The sequence below is a fragment of the Rhodotorula paludigena genome, assembly GCF_050403205.1.
Source record: "Rhodotorula paludigena JCM10292 DNA, Rt_paludigena_JCM10292v1_ctg17, whole genome shotgun sequence".
NCBI classification, from domain to species: Eukaryota; Fungi; Basidiomycota; class Microbotryomycetes; order Sporidiobolales; family Sporidiobolaceae; genus Rhodotorula; species Rhodotorula paludigena.
This window is the reverse complement of record NW_027481441.1, coordinates 224,426-244,068: the sequence shown is the minus strand read 5'-3', so window position 1 is coordinate 244,068 and position 19,643 is coordinate 224,426. Positions and strand designations below refer to the sequence as shown.

General features: G+C 62.9%; 10 protein-coding genes across 10 annotated transcripts; 5 read left to right on the top strand and 5 right to left on the bottom strand.

Moving 5' to 3' along the window:
- Positions 1–992: 992 nt before the first annotated feature.
- Positions 993–1,621, bottom strand: JCM10292_001707 (uncharacterized protein; the record flags this gene model as incomplete). Its single annotated transcript, XM_076648659.1, has 3 exons — positions 993–1,025; positions 1,122–1,362; positions 1,434–1,621. 3 exons carry the CDS (start codon positions 1,619–1,621, stop codon positions 993–995), a joined length of 462 nt encoding a protein of 153 aa, XP_076505848.1.
- An 869-nt stretch (positions 1,622–2,490) lies between these two features.
- Positions 2,491–3,738, bottom strand: JCM10292_001706 (elongation factor 1-beta; the record flags this gene model as incomplete). The annotated part of the gene is made up of 5 exons (XM_076648658.1): positions 2,491–2,523; positions 2,641–2,704; positions 2,770–2,946; positions 3,010–3,333; positions 3,662–3,738. The coding sequence occupies 5 exons, from the start codon at positions 3,736–3,738 to the stop codon at positions 2,491–2,493; spliced, it is 675 nt and encodes a 224-aa protein (XP_076505847.1).
- Positions 3,739–4,025: 287 nt separating this feature from the next.
- On the top strand, positions 4,026–5,951 carry JCM10292_001705 (uncharacterized protein; the record flags this gene model as incomplete). Its single annotated transcript, XM_076648657.1, has 8 exons — positions 4,026–4,080; positions 4,163–4,245; positions 4,362–4,671; positions 4,733–4,869; positions 4,931–5,104; positions 5,163–5,223; positions 5,290–5,784; positions 5,878–5,951. 8 exons carry the CDS (start codon positions 4,026–4,028, stop codon positions 5,949–5,951), a joined length of 1,389 nt encoding a protein of 462 aa, XP_076505846.1.
- A 362-nt stretch (positions 5,952–6,313) lies between these two features.
- On the bottom strand, positions 6,314–7,186 carry JCM10292_001704 (uncharacterized protein; the record flags this gene model as incomplete). Its single annotated transcript, XM_076648656.1, has 3 exons — positions 6,314–6,646; positions 6,717–6,962; positions 7,031–7,186. The coding sequence occupies 3 exons, from the start codon at positions 7,184–7,186 to the stop codon at positions 6,314–6,316; spliced, it is 735 nt and encodes a 244-aa protein (XP_076505845.1).
- A 478-nt stretch (positions 7,187–7,664) lies between these two features.
- JCM10292_001703 (uncharacterized protein) lies at positions 7,665–8,393 on the top strand (the record flags this gene model as incomplete). Its single annotated transcript, XM_076648655.1, has 2 exons — positions 7,665–7,799; positions 7,860–8,393. 2 exons carry the CDS (start codon positions 7,665–7,667, stop codon positions 8,391–8,393), a joined length of 669 nt encoding a protein of 222 aa, XP_076505844.1.
- Positions 8,394–8,647: 254 nt separating this feature from the next.
- On the top strand, positions 8,648–9,914 carry JCM10292_001702 (uncharacterized protein; the record flags this gene model as incomplete). Its single annotated transcript, XM_076648654.1, has 7 exons — positions 8,648–8,678; positions 8,741–8,836; positions 8,935–8,982; positions 9,052–9,305; positions 9,370–9,472; positions 9,538–9,813; positions 9,877–9,914. The coding sequence occupies 7 exons, from the start codon at positions 8,648–8,650 to the stop codon at positions 9,912–9,914; spliced, it is 846 nt and encodes a 281-aa protein (XP_076505843.1).
- Positions 9,915–10,408: 494 nt separating this feature from the next.
- JCM10292_001701 (uncharacterized protein) lies at positions 10,409–12,543 on the bottom strand (the record flags this gene model as incomplete). Its single annotated transcript, XM_076648653.1, has 13 exons — positions 10,409–10,413; positions 10,479–10,492; positions 10,572–10,631; positions 10,720–10,774; positions 10,872–10,959; positions 11,026–11,120; positions 11,233–11,330; positions 11,387–11,453; positions 11,514–11,778; positions 11,915–11,944; positions 12,080–12,188; positions 12,253–12,261; positions 12,332–12,543. 13 exons carry the CDS (start codon positions 12,541–12,543, stop codon positions 10,409–10,411), a joined length of 1,107 nt encoding a protein of 368 aa, XP_076505842.1.
- Positions 12,544–12,824: 281 nt separating this feature from the next.
- On the bottom strand, positions 12,825–13,669 carry JCM10292_001700 (uncharacterized protein; the record flags this gene model as incomplete). The annotated part of the gene is made up of 3 exons (XM_076648652.1): positions 12,825–12,948; positions 13,044–13,334; positions 13,569–13,669. The coding sequence occupies 3 exons, from the start codon at positions 13,667–13,669 to the stop codon at positions 12,825–12,827; spliced, it is 516 nt and encodes a 171-aa protein (XP_076505841.1).
- An 881-nt stretch (positions 13,670–14,550) lies between these two features.
- On the top strand, positions 14,551–16,714 carry JCM10292_001699 (uncharacterized protein; the record flags this gene model as incomplete). The annotated part of the gene is made up of 9 exons (XM_076648651.1): positions 14,551–14,614; positions 14,694–14,766; positions 14,864–14,874; positions 15,120–15,138; positions 15,199–15,511; positions 15,573–15,647; positions 15,707–16,072; positions 16,138–16,500; positions 16,574–16,714. 9 exons carry the CDS (start codon positions 14,551–14,553, stop codon positions 16,712–16,714), a joined length of 1,425 nt encoding a protein of 474 aa, XP_076505840.1.
- A 211-nt stretch (positions 16,715–16,925) lies between these two features.
- JCM10292_001698 (uncharacterized protein) lies at positions 16,926–19,340 on the top strand (the record flags this gene model as incomplete). Its single annotated transcript, XM_076648650.1, has 7 exons — positions 16,926–17,696; positions 17,767–18,274; positions 18,353–18,475; positions 18,542–18,637; positions 18,716–18,804; positions 18,900–18,923; positions 19,143–19,340. The coding sequence occupies 7 exons, from the start codon at positions 16,926–16,928 to the stop codon at positions 19,338–19,340; spliced, it is 1,809 nt and encodes a 602-aa protein (XP_076505839.1).
- Positions 19,341–19,643: the final 303 nt, after the last annotated feature.

Genomic DNA, 19,643 nt, shown 5'->3' with positions numbered 1-19,643 from the left:
CTGTTGTGCAAAAGCATGAGAGAGATCTTGAGCACAGAGATGGTCTGCTTGTCGCTGCGGTCGGAAAAGGCATGGGTGGACGGTTCAATGACAATGTGGTCTGGTCAGCACAGAGGAAGCCCAGTTACAAGCACAAGCAAACCATGCTCAGTTGTGGAACGTGGCAACGAGCTGAGCAAGAGTGAAGCGTTTGACCTACAGTAGAATCCGCACATAAGCAAGACTCCGCCGCAAGAGACCTACAAGCAAGATCTGCCTACAAGCAAGCCAAATTCCCTTCCCGGTCATGAGAAATGTGAGCTATCGCAGATTCTAAAAGCAAGATTTGCCTACAAGCAAGGGATTGACCCTGTCCCGGAAGGCTTGCTTGTAGGCAGATTCTACTGTACATTGACCCGCAAGGCAGCGGCAGACGCCTGGTGCCGGCTGACTTTGCGCCTGCGCGGCTGAAAATGTGGTGAGGTGCAAGCGATTGATGGACCAGAGGGAGCAATCTCTGCTCAGAGTGTGGTGCAGCCATGTTCAACGCATTCTTTTGGTACTCAAAGCTGGCTTCAGAGCTGCGCGAGCGCCCCGCTTTCGAGGTGGACGCTCCAACTGAGCGTTGCGCATGCGTCTCGTTTGAGAAGCGAACACAAGCAGAGCGGTGACCAGCTTGTTGGAGACGCCGTGTCGCTAGCCGTATACCCTGAGAGTGGCACGTGGAGAGTAGAGGTCATGTTTGTCACCGAGTCGGCTCGAGCAGGTCTGAGAAACAGACGAAGCGGACCGAGTTCGTCCTTTCCGGAGTGGCCCGCTCTTCAGCGTATCCAGGAGCAGCCAGCAGGCGAAGCAGAGCACAGACAAGCTTGAATTGCCGCCTCAAAGCAAGCCTCAATAGCCGACGCTCCCACGTGAGCACACACGCATCCGACACGGCCCGATTGCACGATGCCCCAATACGAGACCGACAGCGTACTTTCCCAATTGTGTATTCACGCTCTGGAAAGCGCTTAGAGCTTCTGCATGGCAACAACGTCGGTCGACTGCGGGAGAGGCGGTAGAGTGAGCCGAGGGAACGGAGGGTGGGTTGATCCTGTGTTGTAGTCGAGTCGCGGACGGGCACGAGAGAAATTACGGACCTGAACGTAGTCCTCGAAGCCCTCGATCTCCTCCTGCAGCTCGTCGAGCGAGACGAGCTCGTCCTCGACGACGAGGCTCATCTGGAGCTTCTTGATGCCGTAGCCAATGTCGACCTTGGTCGAGAGGCCCCACACGAGGCCGTCCTTCTCGATGCCGCGGACGGAAGCCTCCATCGCATCAATGTCGGTCTCGTCGTCCCACGGCTTGACGTCGAGCGTGACGAGCGACTTGGCGATGGTCCTGCCCGGCGTGCGCGCGCGGTGAGCCTTCGCGAGCAGGAAGACGAAAAAGGGGCAGAAGAGCACGCTCACTTGGGCTTGTTGGCCTTCTTGGCGGCGTACTCGGCGAGGCGCTTCTGCTTGAGCGCCTCCGCCTCGGGGTCGACCTCCTCGTCGTCCGAGCCAAAGAGGTCGAGGTCGTCCTCGGCGGCGACGGCGGGGGCGAGCTTGGGCTCACCCTCGACGGGCGCGGGGACCTGCTGGGCGGTGGCGTCGGACATGGTGGGAGAGGCTGGTATGCGAGGGGGGAGGAGAAACGTCAGCTCGCGGCAACGTCGTGCACAGGAACGGTGCAGCGCGGCAGAGTCTGTGCTGCACCGATCTGACGTGCACACAGGCAGCACGACTCACGAGAGATGACGGGTGCGTGAGGAAGACAAGGGCGAAGGTGTCCCTCCTCCCAAGCTGATGAAAGTGTTGCGCCGGATTCCCGCCGCACGTGCTGCCCGCTGGTTTGCCTGAGACTGGTCCGCTCTCTTTACAGAGACGAACGCGCTTATGACTGCATCTCGCAAGCTCAAAGCTCTCTCCGTCCCCGAAAGCCCTGAAAATGAGCAAACCGACTGGAAATGCACCCAACACGGTTCTACGGCAGAGGGATGTAACGTCGCTATTAGTGCTCGATCTGTCATGCGCAGGACCCTCCAAGGGACAAGTCCGCGCGCGCCGCCGATGCCCTTTCGGACGAGGGCGGCACAAGGATCCGATCAAGAGTGGAGGGACGTCGAAAAGAGTTGGCTCTTCCAGTACGCTTGTTAGATTACCTCTCCCATTGACCGCCAGAACCCGGTGCGCCCAATCAAGGACGCGGGCCGGGGGCGCCTCTGCGAGAGAGGGGGAGAGGGAAGGCATTGCGCTGGGATGGGAGGGGGGGATGGGGAGGATGGAGAATAGCCGAATCGTCGAGCCGCGGGCGACACGAAGCAGAGTTCAGCGTCGGAGTCCAGTGAAGGAGTGCGAGCGCGGGAGAGCAGAGACTGAGACGAGCAGAAGAAGCAAGAGGCGAGCCTCTCCGCCGACGAGCGCGCGGCGAATCGCAACAACAGGTTCACTGCGGGAAGAAAAGGGGGGTGCCGTGTGCGGGGTGCACTTACAGCTTCTGCATAGCCGCGACGTCGGACGACTGTGCGCGGAGGGAGCGTCAGCGACAGGTCCGGAAGCAGAGAAGGTGCTTGCGGATAGGAACGACGGCGCAAGGCCTGTTCCCAACCGTGCGTCGATGAGGAGAGTGCACACGGACCTGGACATAGTCGTCAAACTCGGCAATCTGGTCCTGGAGCTCGTCAAGCGAGACGAGCTCGTCCCTGCGGAAGCGGAGTGGGATCAGCAGCGGCGCGGGCGAAAGGCAAGCGCGAAATCGGCGACGCACTCGACGACGAGCGACATCTGGAGCTTCTTGATGCCGTAGCCGATGGGGACGAGCTTGGAGAGACCCCAGACGAGACCGGGCTTCTCGATCGAGCGGACGGCGGCCTCGAGCGCGGCCATGTCGGTCTCGTCGTCCCACGGCTTGACGTCGAGGGTGACGAGCGACTTGGCAATGGTCCTGCGAGGTGTGTGGGCGGTGAGTCTCGTGGATTGGAAGATGAGGGGGCCGGGACAGGCTCACTTGGGCTTGTTAGCCTTCTTGGCGGCGTACTCGGCGAGGCGCTTCTGCTTGAGCGCCTCGGCCTCGGGGTCAACCTCCTCGTCGTCCGAGCCGAAGAGGTCAAGGTCGTCGTCCTCCTCCGCAGCGGCAGCAGCGGGGGCAGCAGCCGAGGTCGAGGGGCCGTACGAGGTGTAGGGCTTGGACGCGTCGCCGGGGAGCGTCTCGTGCTCAGCCTCGAACGACTGGATGTGCTTGTACCAGCGGGCCGAGTTGGGGTAGGTGGCGGCGTCGGGCGCCGAGGGGAACGCCTTGAAGCACGCGACGTCGGCCTGCGACGGCGAGAAGCTGCGACGAGGGTGCGGTCCCGTCAGCGATCCGGAGCTCGCAACGGTGCGCGGTTCTCGGCCGTGTGCGTGTCGTGCAGTGGCCCTCCTCGAGCGCGTTACAGGCAGCAGAGCGCTCGGAGGCGCGGTAGATCAGATGGCTTGGAAAAGTATTGGGTGTCTGCAGTGCAGCTGTCGGGGGTCTTACTTCCCTGGCTCAGTAACACGGACCAAAGCAACGTTCATCCTTTGGATGGCGCTCCGAGGCGGCTCTGCTGCGGGTGAGGCTCGAGGGGACACGACACGACACGACACGGCGACGAGAGGGACGAGGGCAGGGAGGGACGCACGCCTCGACGTAGGAGCGGGTGGCGATGAACTGCTCGAAGCCCTGGAGGCCCTGCGGGGTGGTGAACTCGGCAACCATGGCGGAAAGAGTGCGGATGAAGGTGAAGAGGAGGAGCAGAGCCGGAACAAGCTCGCCGCGAACGTTTTCGAGCGCGCCCAACTTCGAGTCTCGCCTTTACTCCTCGACTCGGGAGAGCGGGGCTGTTCAGCTCATAAAATGTATGACACCTTCACGAGGAGCTCACTCCAGCAGCCAGCAACCCTCGACGCGTAATCGGCGAGCTGGTCCTCCCCACCTCTCGTCGCCTCTTCGGCTGACTCTCCGCTCGTCCACACACTCGCTAGCCCAGAGCGACACTCGCAGTCATGCCCGATCCACTCGAGCTCCTCCCCGGCGAGGCAGTCGGCCCCTTCCACCTCGGTGCGCCGCCTCTCTCCCCTCCCCTCCCCCTCCTGTCCACGTCCTCGCCAGCCCAGCTCACTCGCACGCTTCGCCGAGACAGGCAGCCTCCTCTTCAACGTGCTCAACCACGTCCGCTCGTTCCGCTCCGACTACCCCTCGGCTCGCACCGCCTGGGACGAAGACGTGAGCCTCGTTGTCCCTCGTCGGTCATGTGGGGGAGACGCCGCGACGCGCGCCCTGCTGCATACCATTCTGAGCTGGGGGTAGCAGAGCTCACTAACTCCTCGGATCGCCCGCAGAGTCCCTCGTCGTCGCCGATTCACCTCTCGCTCACTTCGCCTCCGCTCCACCTCACCTTCTCGCCCCTTTCGCAGCGCCTCTCGCGCATCGAAGTCCAGGGCCTCGACCCCGCCTCGACCGTGTCGTACCGCGGCGAGTGCCTCGGCGCACCAGGTGAAGAAGACGACGTCGTCAAGACGCTCAGGCGCGTCCTCGGACCGACATACGGCAGCTCGACCGTCACCAGCGCACAGAACGGCGCCGGTGGCGCAGCAGAGGAGATGCTCAGCTACCCCGGTGTGGCCTTCGGAGTCACGAAAGCGCAAGGAGGTCCGTCTCTGCGTCTTCCTCTGTCATCTCGCGCGCTCGCTCACGCGTTTTGCATGTCCAGGTTCCACCCTCCACCGCATTATCGTCACGCCGCTACCAGCTCCAGCCGGCGTCTGGGTGGAACAAGCCTGGCTGCACGCCGAGCTGCCCGAGTCGCCCGCAATCGCGCATGGCGACCTCCGTCTGGCCGAAATCCACGTACGTCGCCTGGTCCCTCGCTCGTCATGCCTTTCATCCTGACATCAACGAGTCCCCACAGCTCGACTCGAAGAAGCGTCCCGAGCGCGTCCTGCTGCACTTCCACCCGCTTTCGTCCGACGACCCCGCTTCTCCTCCTGCGATCCCGCCCGTCGAGCTGCGCATCGGCCACACCACGAGCGAGGACATCCTTTGCGAGCTCGGCGCAGCCGTCCGGACTTTCTGGAAAGAAGACGTGCGTTCTCCGCCCGTCGACCAATGATCCCCGCGATTGACCTTCTCACTCGCGACAGGACCGTCTCTCGATTCACACTTCCTCACTCTCGCGCTCCTCCCCCTCCTCCGCGCTAGACCGTAATGCGTTGCGCTCCAAAATACTTCTCTCGGTTCGCGCCACTGACCTCCGCTCCGTCCTACCAGCAAACCCCTACTTCCTCTCGTACCCACACCTCGGCCTCACCCTCCTCGTCTCCTCCGCCCCCTCCTCTTCCTTCTCCGATTCCGCCCACACGCTCGAGAAGATCCTCATCCACTCGAACCTCCCGGGCGAAGTCCAATTCGGGCGCACGGCGCGCGCGCCATGGACGCTCGTCCTCTCCGACGCGGAGCGAGTCGGCTGCGAGGCGGGATTCGAGCGCGTGCGAGGCGCACTCAGTGGTGGTGCTGTTGGAGCTGGAACTTGCGTGGCGGGGCGGGCGCGGCCGGCAGCGCGCGGCGGCGGGAAGCGCGTCGAGCAGCCGCTCGAGGACCTCGTCGTTGGCTCGTCGTCGTCGAGCCCGAACGGCGGCGGCGGCGGTGGGTCGCCTGCGTCGGCGCGGAGCGGAGGAGGAGGAGCGGGAGGGGCAGAGCGGGAGAGGCCGATGATTCTGGACCGGACGGCGGATGGGAGGGACGGCGTGAGGGGCAAGACGACCGGTGCGTCGACGACGCTCTCTTTCGCCTCGGTGTCTCGGCTCGCCCGTATTCTCGGCTGCGCAGGCACTGATAAGCTCGCATGTTGACGTGCAGAGATCCATGGCTTCCCCGGCATCGCACTCGAGGTCACCCAGTCGGGCGACATCGAGACCGTGTGGCTGTTCTAGCCGTGTCGTCTGTCCGTGTACCGTAGCGTCGTCGCATTACCCTTTGTACCTCTTGTACATCCTACTGGCACCTCTCCAATCAGTCGCACTTGCGTTCGCCGGCCTCGCTCGCTGGACGCGTCGGCGGAAGCGCCACGAAACGACTCAGGAAAGCAGTGCCTCCCGCATTTCAGATGCAACAATGCGTCGAGCGGAAGTGTGCGAAGACGAAAGCTGGAATTGCAGGCTAGGACGCAGAGCAGCAAGCGCGCCAGGAATCTACTGAAAGCTGATGTGCACGCGGAATGGGATCAATAGCGCACTCTCAAGCGCAGTGCATCCTTCGAAATGGACTCACACCTGAGAGAGCGCGAGACAAAAAGCTAGTCGAACTCGTTCGGCTGCAGCGCGACCTTGCCGTCCTCGATGCACCTGGCCGAGCGCATGCCCGCCCAGAACGTGTTGTCGCCGAGCGTGTCCCACATGGACATTCCGTCGATCTCGTTCCACATCTTCTCGCTGGCAGCGTCGACCTCTCCCGGGTCGACGCCCTCTAGCGCGAAATCGGCGGGATCGCCGCGACTGTCGAGCGCCATCATCTTGGCCTCGTCGGACGCGGGCGAAGCCCACATGCTCGTGACGGCCTCGATGACCGAGCGCACCCTGACGCCGGCCGAGTCGGCGATGACGGGGTTCCAGCCGGCGACGAAGACGAGCTGCGAGCACGGTGGCGAGGTCGCGTACTCGGCCCCGACGGGGAGGTCCGAGCGGATGGTAGCGGCGCACGCCGACATCGGCGTCATTATCCTCGGCCTCACTACCGTCGTCAGCACCTTCGGTCTTGGTGGCAGTCTTGCTTAGCGTCGAGAAGACGAGAATCTCGGCCTCCTGCAGGTCAGGGCGCGAGAGCCACGTGAGGTGCAGCACGGGGTGGAACCTGACCGTCTGGCCCTTGCGGCACTCGTGCACGCGCGGGCGCTGCTTGAAACCCGTGCAGCCGCGGCGGAACAGGCGCGAGTCGAGGTGCGGGTTCTGCACGAAGCGAGACGCGTCAAACCGCGTTCGAGGCAGGCGAGAGCCGGCGTGCGAGGCGAGGGCACCTGCTCGAGCTGATGGAAGCGCTTGCAGACGCGCGAGAAGCGCTTGAGGTCAAAGTAGCTCATCGCTTCGCGGTCGAGGAAGAGGAGCCAGAGGTCGACGGGCAGAGCTAGGGCGGGAGTCTTGATAGCACAGCCAGGCGCAGCAGAGTCCGACATGATCAGGTACGAGTCTCAGGAGCAGCGGGCGGGGAGCAGCGTGAGCGGTTCGAGGCGAGCGACAGGTCCGCCTGTTCCTCTCACGCTCGCATCGCTCGATGGGAAGGCCGACAGCGTCTCCGGCGTCCACGAAGCTTCGCTCACCGCTGCAGCAAGTCAATAGCTGTCCCCTCTTTGCTTTTGCTGAAGATCTCCCCGTCTTCCTTCTCCTGACGCTTTGGCCTTGCTTCGTGCTGGTCCCGGTTCTGGAGCCGGCGCTAGCGGACTCCGTTGCTGAGATTGTGTCTCAGTGCTCGAACGGCAAAGCCGTCAGTGCGATCGAGGGTGCTTCCCGCTGCGCTGGTCGTCTCTTTCCTTCGCCTCCCGCCTCCCGCCTCTGCCGCTCGCTGTTGCCTCCAACTTTCACGCTCTCTTCAAGCACGTGGGTGCTGGCGCTCCAGCGCATTCTATCGAGCGCTGCTGACGCTCTCCTTGCAGGATGCCCGCCGTCCGCCCTCGCACCCGCTCGCAGACGGCCAAACCGACCCGAGTCACTCGCTCCCAGGCATCGTGCGGCAGCCCCGAGCTCGCCACGAGACTCAAAGTGCCTCCGACGCCCAAGACGCCGACGACGGTGCGCACCGGTCTCTAAGTCCGTGGTGGACGTCGGCTGATCCCCTCCTCATCGAGACAGGCCTCAGCGCGAAAGGTCCGGGCGACCTCAAACCCGCCGCTCGTCAACAAGCCGAGCGACCGGGTCCGAAAGCCCCGCCTGAAGCCGTCTCTGACGCCCCAAGCCGCCACTTCTCGTCCAGCGGCAGCGCTTCCGACGCCGGACCGCACGCCCACCCCAGCCCTTCCTTACTTCACCCCGCCGCCGCGCCCTCCAGTCACGAGCATGGACCCGTATCAGCGCCAGGCGTACCCGCTCGCCCTCCTCCCCGAGTCGCCGTCCGACATTCTCGGCGCAATCGACCTCCTCGACATCCACGAGCTGCTCGACCTTGTCGAGCTGCAGCTCTCGACCTTGGGCCTCGATGAGAACGTACTCATCGACGTCGCCATCACTGCCGCCGCGCTCATATCGGTACCAGCGCTTGATGCGCCCATGGACCCGCTTCCCGTCGACGGTCCGACTCTCGTTCAGCCGTCGCGCAGCTCGCCCTCGACGCTCCTGACCATCTCCCCGTTGGGCCGCGCCGAGCTGCAGCAGTGGGCTGCGACGTAGTAGTGCACCGTTTGCGCTTTGAGGGGAACACAGGAGGATAAAGGAGCCGCTTTCACACCCAAAATGTACCGCATCGTCTGTCGTCCCTTTCCGTTGTTGTTACGTTTCGCATCGCCTTTCCCGCCTGCACTGCACGTCGTTCTTCATCTCGTGGGCGCGTCAGCAAGCTGTACGAGGCGAGGTGGTGATAGCCGAACGTTGCGGCCTCTCGGCCGGGTGGTGCTTCGCCTTCTCGCTTGTCCTCTCTCCTCGCCATGACGGTCCAGCCCGTTCCCCAGCCCTCGAGTGAGCTTTGGAAGCTCCAGATCTCTAGTACATTGTGCTCACGCTCATCTTCCCGCCTGCAGCGCTATGCACCTTCCCTGATGGCACGGAGCGGCCACCTCCCTCTGCGCCGCACGACGGCAGGCGGATCGTCTTGTTCGACATTGACAACACTCTCTGTGCGTCTCTTTCCCTATCGAACTCGTGCGCGCGGCGGAAGTCGAGCCGGCGCCTCCTCTCCACGACGAGGCTGACGTCTCCCTCGCGTGCTGTGCAGACTCGAAGGAAGCCGGAGTGGCCGAGCTGATGAAGGACAAGATCCGAGGTGCGCTTGCTTACTCCTGCAACACCCAAATCTGCCGGGCTGAAGGGACCCCCACCTGTCCTCGCACAGCCTACTTCCTCTCGCTCGGGCTCACCGAAGCCGAAGCAAAGGACCTGCATCTACACTACTACAAGGAGTACGGCCTGGCCATCCGCGGACTCGTGCGCCACCACCAGGTCGACCCGCTCGACTACGACCGCTGCTGCGACTCTGCGCTCCCGCTCGACGAGGTCCTCCGGCCCGACCCCAAGCTGCGAAAACTCCTGCATGACATTGACCGCGAGAAGTGCCAGGTGTGGGCGCTCACCAACGCCTACAAGATCGTGCGTCTACTTCTCGAGTTCAGGACGTTGACAGCCGCTGACTTGACTGCTCGCGCTCGCACAGCACGCTACGCGCGTTCTCAAGCTCCTCGGTATCGCGGACCAGTTCGAGGGCGTCATCTCGTGCAACTATGGCGCGGGCGAGTTCTCCTGCAAGCCGGAAGCTGGTGCGGTGTCCTTTCACTCCTCCGCCCCTTGGACCCACACTAACCCCGCCCCTGTCGACAAACAGCGTTCTTCAACGAGGCCATCGCGCACATCTCGTCCCCTCCCCCGCCGGTCTCGTCCCTCTACTTCGTCGACGACTCGGCGCTCAACATCCGCGGCTCGCACGCGCTGCACTGGGGCCACAGCGTCCTGTACGACGAGGGCGGGAGCGAGGAGGTCCGCCTGGGAGGGCTTGACAAGATGCCGCTTAGTCCGGCGCGCGAGAACGGAGACGCAAACGGGCCGCGACAGGGGCGCGAAGAGGAGGGCCCCAGGGTCAGCGTGGTACACCAGCTCGACGGTGCGTTCTCGTTGTCCCGTTCCTTCCGTCTCGCGGACCATACTGACGCCGACTGCACTGCAGAGCTTCGCTCCGTCTGGCGCGAGATCTTCACGTCGTAGAGTCCGCTCGGATCCCTTCCTCCAAATCGCACTTGTCGTGCCCAATTAGCAGTAGCAGTGTTGTACACCCGTGCTTCCTCCCGTATTGCATCGTAGATTCCAGTCGTGTCGCAGCCTCGACCGTCCAGAGAAGCGATGGTGCGAGAGAACCTGCGTTCGCTCGTGTCCACCAAGCTCTCGCTCGCGTCTCCTCCGCAGAACCCCGTCTTTCGTTTCGAAGGGCACCGTGTAGTTCTCCGTCCTCGCGACGTCGTCCAGGGCCTTGTCCAATGCTGAATATCTCCTTTCGCAAGTCTTGAGGAAACCAGGGGGGGCAACTTGACACGAAACCAGTTCTGGCATTTCTTCCGCAGCGCAAGGGGTATGCATACACAGAGACGCGCTCGGGCGGGGGATGAACAGAAGATGCGCGTCGAGGGGATGAGGACTGAGGGATAGGCAAAGGCGGGAGAGAGCGAAGGGGAAGAGGTGTCCGGCACCTTGTCGAGAGGCGCTTACGCTGCGAAAAGAGCGCCATCGTCAGCATCACATATCCTCCTGCTGGTTGAGCATGCGTGAACGTACTGAGGGTGTAGCCACTGTGATTGTACGAAAGTACGAGAAAGAGGGTGAGTGATTGTTCCCAGCGATGTCCATTCTCTGCAGAAAGGCACGCACCCATCGACGCGGAGGTCGGCACCGGTGGTGAAGGCCGAGGCCTCCGAGGCAAGGTAGATGCTGTAGGGGTTAACGGGCAAGGTGAGCCTGATGGTTTCCTAGATCGCGTCCGTCTGGCGATGGAGCCAGAGGATGAGAAGCAGCGTACACAGCTCCCTTGAGGTCCTCCGGGTCGCCGAGCCGTGCCATGGGCGTCAGGTTGACTGCGGGACCCACGAAAAGTCGCGCGAGAAGGCGGAAAGGTGAAGCGGCGGATGGGGTCAGCGCAACCCTTGCACCTGTCAGATGAGAAAGACGCACCCCAAGCGTCGCGCAGCTCCGGGTCGCGGTCGAGAATAACACGGGTAAGCGCCGTAGCCATGTAGCCAGGCGAGATGCAGTTGACGCGCTGCAGGAGAGAGCGGACCGAGGTGTTAGGAAGGTTGCTGGCGGAGCGAGGCGAGGGACAACGCACAATGTTCTTCGTCGCCCACTCGACCGCGAGGGACGAGCACATGTGACGGACGGCAGCCTTCGAGGCGTTGTAGGGCGCCTGCGGCTGGGGGATGTCTGCGAGAGGGAGGAGGGGAACGAAACGCAATCAGCGGTCTGAAAAGCCCAGCCTGGGCACACCGCGATACAATCGTTCTGCTCCTGCACTGCGAGGTAAATGGCGACTCACTGACGGCGGCGCCGGACATCGAACCGATAAGGACGATCGAGCCCTTCTCCTCGCGGCGCATCATGTCCTTGGCGGCCTCACGGGCGCAGTAGAACGAGCTGCGCGTTCGCGAGTCAGCCTGACGCGAATGAGAGACAGCAGATAGTCGACGCACCCCTCGACGTTGACACCCATGAGCTTGCGGAACTTGTCGGCCGGGTAGTCGGTCGCGGCGAAGTTCTCTGCGGGCGGACAGCGATGTCAGCCAGCAGACCCGGCGCGTAGCGATTGAGATAACGCACCGACGATGCCAGCAGCAGTGACGAGAACATCGACACGGCCAAACTTGTCGACAATCTGCTTGAAGCAGTCCTTGACCTCATCCTCGTTCGCAACATTGCACCCGAGACCGATGGCTTCGATCTCGCCCGGCTTGGCCTCACCGTGCTCCTCGAACCAGTCAACGAGCTCGGTGGCGGCCGTCTTGGCCATTTCCGGGTCGAGGTCGAGGATGGCGATGGCATTCGAGCCGGACTCGGCGAACGTACGGGCGAACAAGTTGCCGAGCTGGTAAATCAGCTAGTCAGTGTCCGATACGCTGGAAATACGGACCGGCTCGTGCTAGAAGCACAGAGTTCGCCGGTAGAGCGTTCGGCGACGGGTACGGAGGGCCTGCAGAATCGCGAAGGCCAATCTGACTTACACCGCGGCCAGCACCAGTCACGACGCAGACCTATCGGACGAAATGGCGATGTCAGTATGGCTGCAACGATCGCTTCTGTGAAAACGGCGCCCAGAAACGGGACCACGTCCGTCGAGTCGCCCATTTCTGCGCTTTGTGAACGGAGCTCGGCCTGCCAACACTCACCTTGTTGTGCATGGAGAACGAAGCGAGGGTGCGGCGAGTGTGCCTGCCGACGTCGACGTCGGGACCCTCCATCGAGTGGCCGAGGTCGCCCGGGTGGAAGTCCTTCTCACTGCGCAAAAGCAGCGCACGTCAGCCCGCACATCCGCTCTCCTTCTCAGTCGGCGAGAGCGCACTCGGGGTAGCTGTGGACGAGGGACGGGCGAGAAAAGTCAGCAACGTGCACGCAGCGAGAGGAGAGGGAGACCGACGCACGGGATGGTGATGTCCTCGCGCACGGCGGCGTGCGACGGCTCCTGCGGGTCGAAGACGACGGGGGTCGATACGACGCCGCGGCGGGCGGGCTTGGGAGTCGTCGTGAGCGGGGTCGCGGGCGTGCGCGGGAGGAAAGCGCGAGCCGACGACGCAAAGGAGCGGCGCGGAAGCGCCTGCTTGAGCGCGCTGCTGAGCTGGGTACGGGGCAGCATCTTTCGGCTGTGTAGCGGATGTAGAGCAGGAAGGAGACCAGAGGGACCGAACACGCCCGCAGGCTGCGCGCAGACCACTTTCGAAGCCGTCTCCTCTCCGTCATCGCTTCGACGGCTCGGCCCGGGGCTCCCGCTCTCATCTCCGAGGATTTGGCAGGGGTTAGGGACGACGCCATGCCATAATCTTGCACTATGAGCTACAGACACAGTGTGAACAAACAAGTCTAACTGTCTAGAGTGTGGAAGCCCGTCTATCGGAACGAGTACAGTCGAGGTCGCGCTCAGGATCCGTAGCTGGGCAGTCGGTCGTCCTCTATCTGCACGCGGCGCCTGCCCTCGTCGCCATCTCGGTCAACGTAGCCGGCAGAGGCATCTAAGAAGGCCGGAGAAGGGGCGCCGCGGTTCCTGTAGACGAGTGGACCGCATGAGGAAGACATGGTCAATTCTGACGGATGCTGTAGACGATCGTCGGAGCTCCCGAGGGGGCGTCGGACACTCACGGCATGTACGCACGCCAGGGTGAGCCGACGGCGCGCCCATCCGGTCCAGCCGGCATGGGCGGGAAGAAGCCGTCGTCTTCTCTGTCCGGCGACGGACTCTGCGCAGGCGTGCTCGCCGCCGAGCTCGCTGGCGAAGGGCTGATCTTCCACCCTCGCCGTGCCCGGTTCCACGCCTCGAGACCGACGGGCGTTGCTGCCGCGACGACGTGCTCGACGGGAATCGAGGCGGCGGCGAGTGAGGCCATTGTCGTGAAGACCGTCTCATTCGAGCGCACAGTCTGGCCCAATCCTCTGCGAATGCCGAGAATACGTGTGAGTGGCTGCAAGATCCTGCTCAGATAGCCGGAGGCGCCGCTTTATCGACAATGGGAAGAGAATCACGTCGCATTCAGATACATCGTCAGCAGATACAGTTTCCGCTGCGCCTGCCAGCCGTTCTTGCACTTCTGTTGTTTGCTTTCACGCGAGGAGGGCGCCCCTCGTTAGCTGAAACGCAGCAGGAGAAAGCGCCGAACGCGGACTCACGCCCAAAGATAGCTGGCGAGCACCTCCTCGACCTCCTGGCTCGTCCGTGCCTTGCGCAGGTGGACCACAACGTCGCGCTGGCCGTACTTGGGCTTCGCCATTGCGACGGCGAGAGGCGAAGAGCAGCAAGCGCGAGAGACGAGAGACGTTGTCGGTCAGATGTTCGCGGCGCCGGCCAAAAGAGGGCCAGCGAGGACGGGCGAGCTTCGCGTGCCGACTGGGCCCAGGAGCGGAGCAGGGGAGTCTCGCAGGTTGTGACGACTCAGGCGGGCGCACAGCGCTCAAGAAGGCGAGGAGGCTGCGCTCGGAGATGAAGCTCACACGAGATTGACCGGTGGCCGACTGTCGGCCGAAGCGAGACACGACAACATCCAAGTGTAACAGGGAAGACGACATTACGGAGGTAGCTTCAACTTGAATTTCAACGACAATCCCGCCGCAAAAGCAGGCGAATTTCGACGGAAAGAAGCGCCACTTGCGAAAAGCAGGATGTGTATGCGCATTCTCAGCCCGGTGCACGTGCAAGCACTGGTGGTTTAGTGGTAAAATTGGGCATTGCCAGCTTTGTCTGAGTTGCCTAGCCCCGGGTTCGATTCCCGGCCAGTGCAGTTTCTTTTTGCTCGCCCGAGGTGCGGCGCTGTTCTGCTTTTGCGTCGCATCGGCAGTCAAGCGTATGTCGTGAGAACTACCTCCATTTTGCTTGGCATCGATCGGAGGCTACTTTAAGCAGCGAGCAGAATTGCGAGGAGGAAAACGCTAACTATCTTCGTCGGCGTGGATCAGCCGACGAACGGCGGGAGTCTTGCGCGTGGAATGGGAAAGTCGCGCAACGAGGCTCTTGGCGGCGAAAAAAAATTGGGGCAAGGCGCGCGCGCGGGTGTCGAGGGACGTGCGAGCCGAGATCAGATTGCGGACATCTCGCTCCGATTCCTCCCCTCCTCCTCCTTCGTCGCTCTCACAACGCCGAGCTTCGAGAGAAGCCATGATTGCACTCCCGCAAGCCGCTGCGACCCGCAACGTCGTCGTTCTCGGCGCTTCCTACGCTGGTACGCTTCAAGCGACCCGCTCGACATTCGCGAGGACTCGCCCGAGGCTGACCCCGGCGCCCGCATTCCCCTTTCGCAGGTGCTCGCGCGGCCGAGCTGCTCTCGCGGACTCTGCCTTCAACGCACCGTGTCGTCGTCATCGACCGCCAGAGGTGCGCGCTCGTCCTCGCTGGTGGCGCCTGTCCCGCGGCCGCGGCCACCTCCCCCAGCATGCCTCAGGCTGACGGAATGCTCGCTTTTGTGCTGCAGCCACTTCAATCGTGAGTACCGCTCTCTGCGTGCTACCTGGGTTCGCCTCGCTGCCTTGCCGCCTTCCGGAGGATTTGCGCTCGGCGCCGGCGGCCTTTCGGGCGACGGCGTTCGAGCTGATCACGGGCCGCGATAACGTGTTCGAGGACACGCCAGTGTTTTGGCGCTCCTGAAGGCCACACGCGAGAAGGCGCAGCGCGCTTGTGACTGTTGCCGTGGACTTCCAGCTGACGTCTCGGTACCCCTCTCTCGGCAGACCTCTACCTGCACCCGCGGTGCGCTTGACCCCTCCCGCGCCCAGGATCCCGCTTGACTGACCTTCTCGAAATATGCAGAGTGAGCGTCGTACCCGGACATGCAGCAAAGACCTTCATCCCCCTCCAGGGCGTCGTCCCCGGCCCTGCCGCCGACACCGTCGACTTGAGCAAGAAACCAGCACGGCATGTCGTAATCCATGCTTCGGTCACCGCGCTGAGCGAGGAATACGTCGAGCTCGACCGCGACCTGCTCGAGCACGAGCGTGACCTCGACGGGGACGAGGAGGAGGTCGAGAAGCTGACGAGCGAGCTGGAGGCCGCTAAACTCGATGCGTCACCAAAGCAGAAGAAGGCTGCGACGAGGAGACTGAGCTGGGAGTACCTCATCTACGTGCGTTTGTGCGCATTGAATATCCCCACTGTTCGGAGCTGACCAGGTTTCGACTTTGCAGGCTTTCGGATGCCAGCTTCCGCCATGCCTGACCTCGCCGTCACGAACAAAGAAGGACGGCGTAGCGTTCCTCGAGGTGCGACATGCAGAGACGACGACCGGAAGACTTGTCCCTGACCTCACCTCCGTGTGCAGGCTCTTGGCGACAACATCAAGAAGGCGACGTCCATCCTCATTGCCGGCGGCGGCGCGCTCGGCATCCAATTCGCGACCGACATTGCCGACCTGTACAACAACGACGAGAACCGCGCGCACCTCAAGCTCGGCGAGGGCGAGTCGGCACCGCCCAAGAAGCGCATCACGCTGGTGCATTCGCGCGACCGCTTCCTCCCCATGTACAAGCAGGAGATGCACGACGAGGTCGTGCGGCGCCTCAAGGTCCTCGGCGTCGACTTTGTGCTCGGCGAGAGGGTCGCGCTTCCCGATCAGAAGGAGGACGAGCCGGGCGCGATGAAGTCGATCAAGCTGAAGGATGGACGCGAGGTCGAGTACGATCTCTTGGTGCGCCCACTTTTGCTGTTCATGCCTGAAGGAAGAAGCTAACTGACCGCGCCTGCGTACAATAGTTGCGCTGCACGGGTCAGAAGCCCAACTCGCAGGTCATGCGCGAGTTCCTTCCCGAAGCGCTCGACGAGTGGGGCTTTATCAAAATCAACCCGACTCTCCAGATCGACACCTCAACGCGTCCGAGCGTGTCGGACAAGCTGCGCCGCAACATGTACTCGATCGGCGACGTCGCCGCTGCGGGCGTCATCAAGGCGGGCCACACGGGTTGGAACCAGGCCGGCGTCGCGACGCAGAACATCATGTGCTGCATCGAGACGGACGCGCTCAACGCGCGGCGGAGTCAGGACGGCGAGAAGGTCGAGGAGCCCGCTCTTGTCGACTACGAGAAGAGCCCGCCGCAGATCAAAGTCACGCTCGGCCTCGTGCGTCTTTCTGGTCCCCTTCATGTGTAGCGTGCAGATGAGCTGACTTGGCTTTGTACTGCCACTTGCGCAGAAGCACTCGTGCACCGAGCTGGTCAAGGCGATGGGGGACCAGGTCACGCACTTTGCGACGGGCGACGACGGCCCGGTCGACGGCTACTACAAGCTTGTGTGGAAGAACCTCGGCGCCGATCCGGAGGATGTCAACGCGTGAGCTACGCCGGTCGTTTGCTCTGCTTCTGCTTCCTCTCCTCTCGACTGTACATACCCCTTGTTCTGGTTCGTGTGGGTGTCCGGACCGTTGTGCTAGACATAGTCGGTAGACGTGTACTGCAGCATATGTCAGGTTTTCCGCGTGTGTCTGGAGAGGTGCTCGACTCGGGCCGAGTGGGGCCGCTCGCTCCTTCGCCTGTCTGTCTCGCAAGATGCGCTTGTCTGTGCTGGCGGCGCTTGCAGCCACTGCTGGAGCAGCTGCAGAGCCTGTGCTGACTGCTCAAGAGCTGCTCCACGGCGTCCCCGCGCTTCCCCACGGCCTTCACTCGCGGTTGCGATCAGCAGAACAGCAAGTCCGCCTCGGCGCAGCGCGAGACGAGGATGCACGGACGCAATCGGCGCAAGCTGCACACGGCGCTCAGCATCGATTTGCGGCTGCTGCGCCCCCGCCGCGACCGTCTGCGCCCCACTTCGAGGCGCACTACTTCGATCAGCGCGTCTCGCACGATGCAGCTGTCCCGTCGAACGAGACTTTCAAGCAGCGATACTGGTTCGACGCCTCGCACTACAAGCCGGGCGGGCCCGTCTTTCTCCTCGACGCAGGCGAGACGGACGGCGCAGACCGTCTCCCCTTCCTGTCGCAAGGCATCCTGCGCATCCTGAGCGAGGCAACGGGCGGCGTCGGCATCGTCTTCGAGCACCGCTACTACGGCGAGTCGTTCCCGGCGCCGAACCTCTCGACCGACAACCTCCGCTTCCTCACAACGCTCCAATCGCTGTACGATGGTGTGCACTTTGCCAAGAACGTGCAGGTCCCCGGTCTCGACTTGACCGCGCCTAACACGCCGTGGATCTACTACGGCGGGTCGTACGCGGGCGCCAAGGCCGCTTTTGCGCGCAAGCTCTTTCCCGACATCTTTGCCGGCGGGATTGCTTCTTCCGCCGTTACGACCGCCATCATCGACTACTGGCAGTATTACGAGGTGCGCACTTCTCGCCAACTTTGAGACTCCGCCGCACATGTTACTGACGACGTTCCGACCTGGCGAGCAGCCCATCCGCGCCTCGGCTCCCACAACCTGCATTGACCGCCTAGTTGGCCATACGCAACTGATCGACGGGGTTCTCGCACTCAACTCGACGCTTCTAACGTCGTCGCTCAAGACCTACTTTGGCCTGCCGAACATCACGTCGGACGCTGATTTCGTCAACACGCTTGCGCTCCCGCTCGGCTCGTGGCAGGCGCGCAACTGGGACCCAAAGGTCGGCAGCAAGCGCTTCGACCTCTTCTGCCAGTACCTCACGGACGACACACTCCCCTCCGCTTCCTCCGACGTCGCCGCGCCGTCATTCCTTTCTTCCGCCGCCCCTTCGCTGCTGCCGAAGGACCCGCGTTCTACCCTTGCCAGCTTCTCCCACTACGCCGAGTACGTCAAGGACCACATTGTAGCGCTGTGCCCACCGGACGTGGCGCAAGACGACTGCTTCGGCACGGACGAGTATGGCGGAGACGGGCTCGACGAGGCGAGCTGGAAGAGCTGGAGCTACCAATTCTGCACTGGTGCGCGCTCGCTTCTCTCCGCCAACTACCTCACTCATACCGAGCCATACTGACGTTGCCGTACTGCTGATGGCGCAGAGTGGGGTTACTTCATCGGCGCACCTCCCTCTGCCGACACGCCATCGCTCGTCTCGCGCCTCCTCACGCCCGAGTACATGGGCAAGATCTGCCGCAAGGCCTTCCCGCCGGGCATGCTGAACCGTTGCGTCTCGCATGTCCATCCCTGCTTGCTTGCGGCACGAGGCTGATGGTTCGTCGCTCGCATAGGCGTACCCGACCTGCCCGACGTCGACGCAATCAATCAGTACGGCTCGTTCAACCTGTCGTACCCGCGACTAGCCTTCATCGACGGCAGCGAGGACCGTGCGTTCCCCTCCTCCCTTCGTTCGCCTTTTTCCAGCCTCTGACCTAACGTTGCGGTTCCTTCTCTCCCCTGCGCAGCGTGGATCTACGCGACTCCGCACTCGCCTAGTGTGCCAAACCCGCAGAGGGAGGACACGGACGACGAGCCGTTCAAGCTCATTCCCGGGGTGCGTGCTGTCCTCTCCTTCTTTCAAGTCGAGGTTTTCGCTTCTTTGGGCCAGGATGTGGTTTCTGACTGGTGGAACATGACAACGACCTGCAGGGCGTGCACCACTGGGACGAGAATGTACGTTCTTTTGCCTCAGACTAGACCCGTTTCTCTACGGCCTGTTTTCAACGTCCTTTTGCAGCCGACTTCCCCACCTCGCACAACTTCACCGCAAACGGATCTACAAGTGTACACCGTCGCTGACGTCCTTCTGCTCCAACTTCCACTCTCTCCCGCCCTGCGTCCGCTCCTGCCTCACCTCCGCCTGCTCCTCCTCTTCTTCCTCAACACACGCAGGGCCTCCCGTCCGGCCAGCTCGAGCCGCCCGCCATTGCGCACGTGCACGCCGACGAGGTGCGCTTTGTGCGCAAGTGGCTCGCCGAGTGGCGCGCAGAGCAGGGGGGTAAGCGTGACGAGACGGCGGGAGGGCGGAGCGAAGCAAGGGAGCGGACGAGGGCGGGGTGGTGGCAACGCGAGAAGGGGCGGTGGGAGTAGAGCTGTTTGTCTGGGGACGAGCCACGCACATCTTCTCAGTCTCGGAGTGGAAGCGACTAGGCTGGTATCCATCTTTGCGGCCGATTGCAATGATCACGGCCGTTTCGAATGCGTCGCGAACGGAGGAACGAGAAACCCTCGAGTGGGCCACCCTCGGGCTCGACTCGCATCTCACCCTCCTCTCGGGCAAAAGCGAAAGCGCGCGAGTCGTGTCCGACCTGCGAGACAGGAACTCAACGTTAGAGCAAGCGGCTGACGAAGAGGCTTGATGCACGAGGACGGGCGCGACCTCGGCGGTTTCGA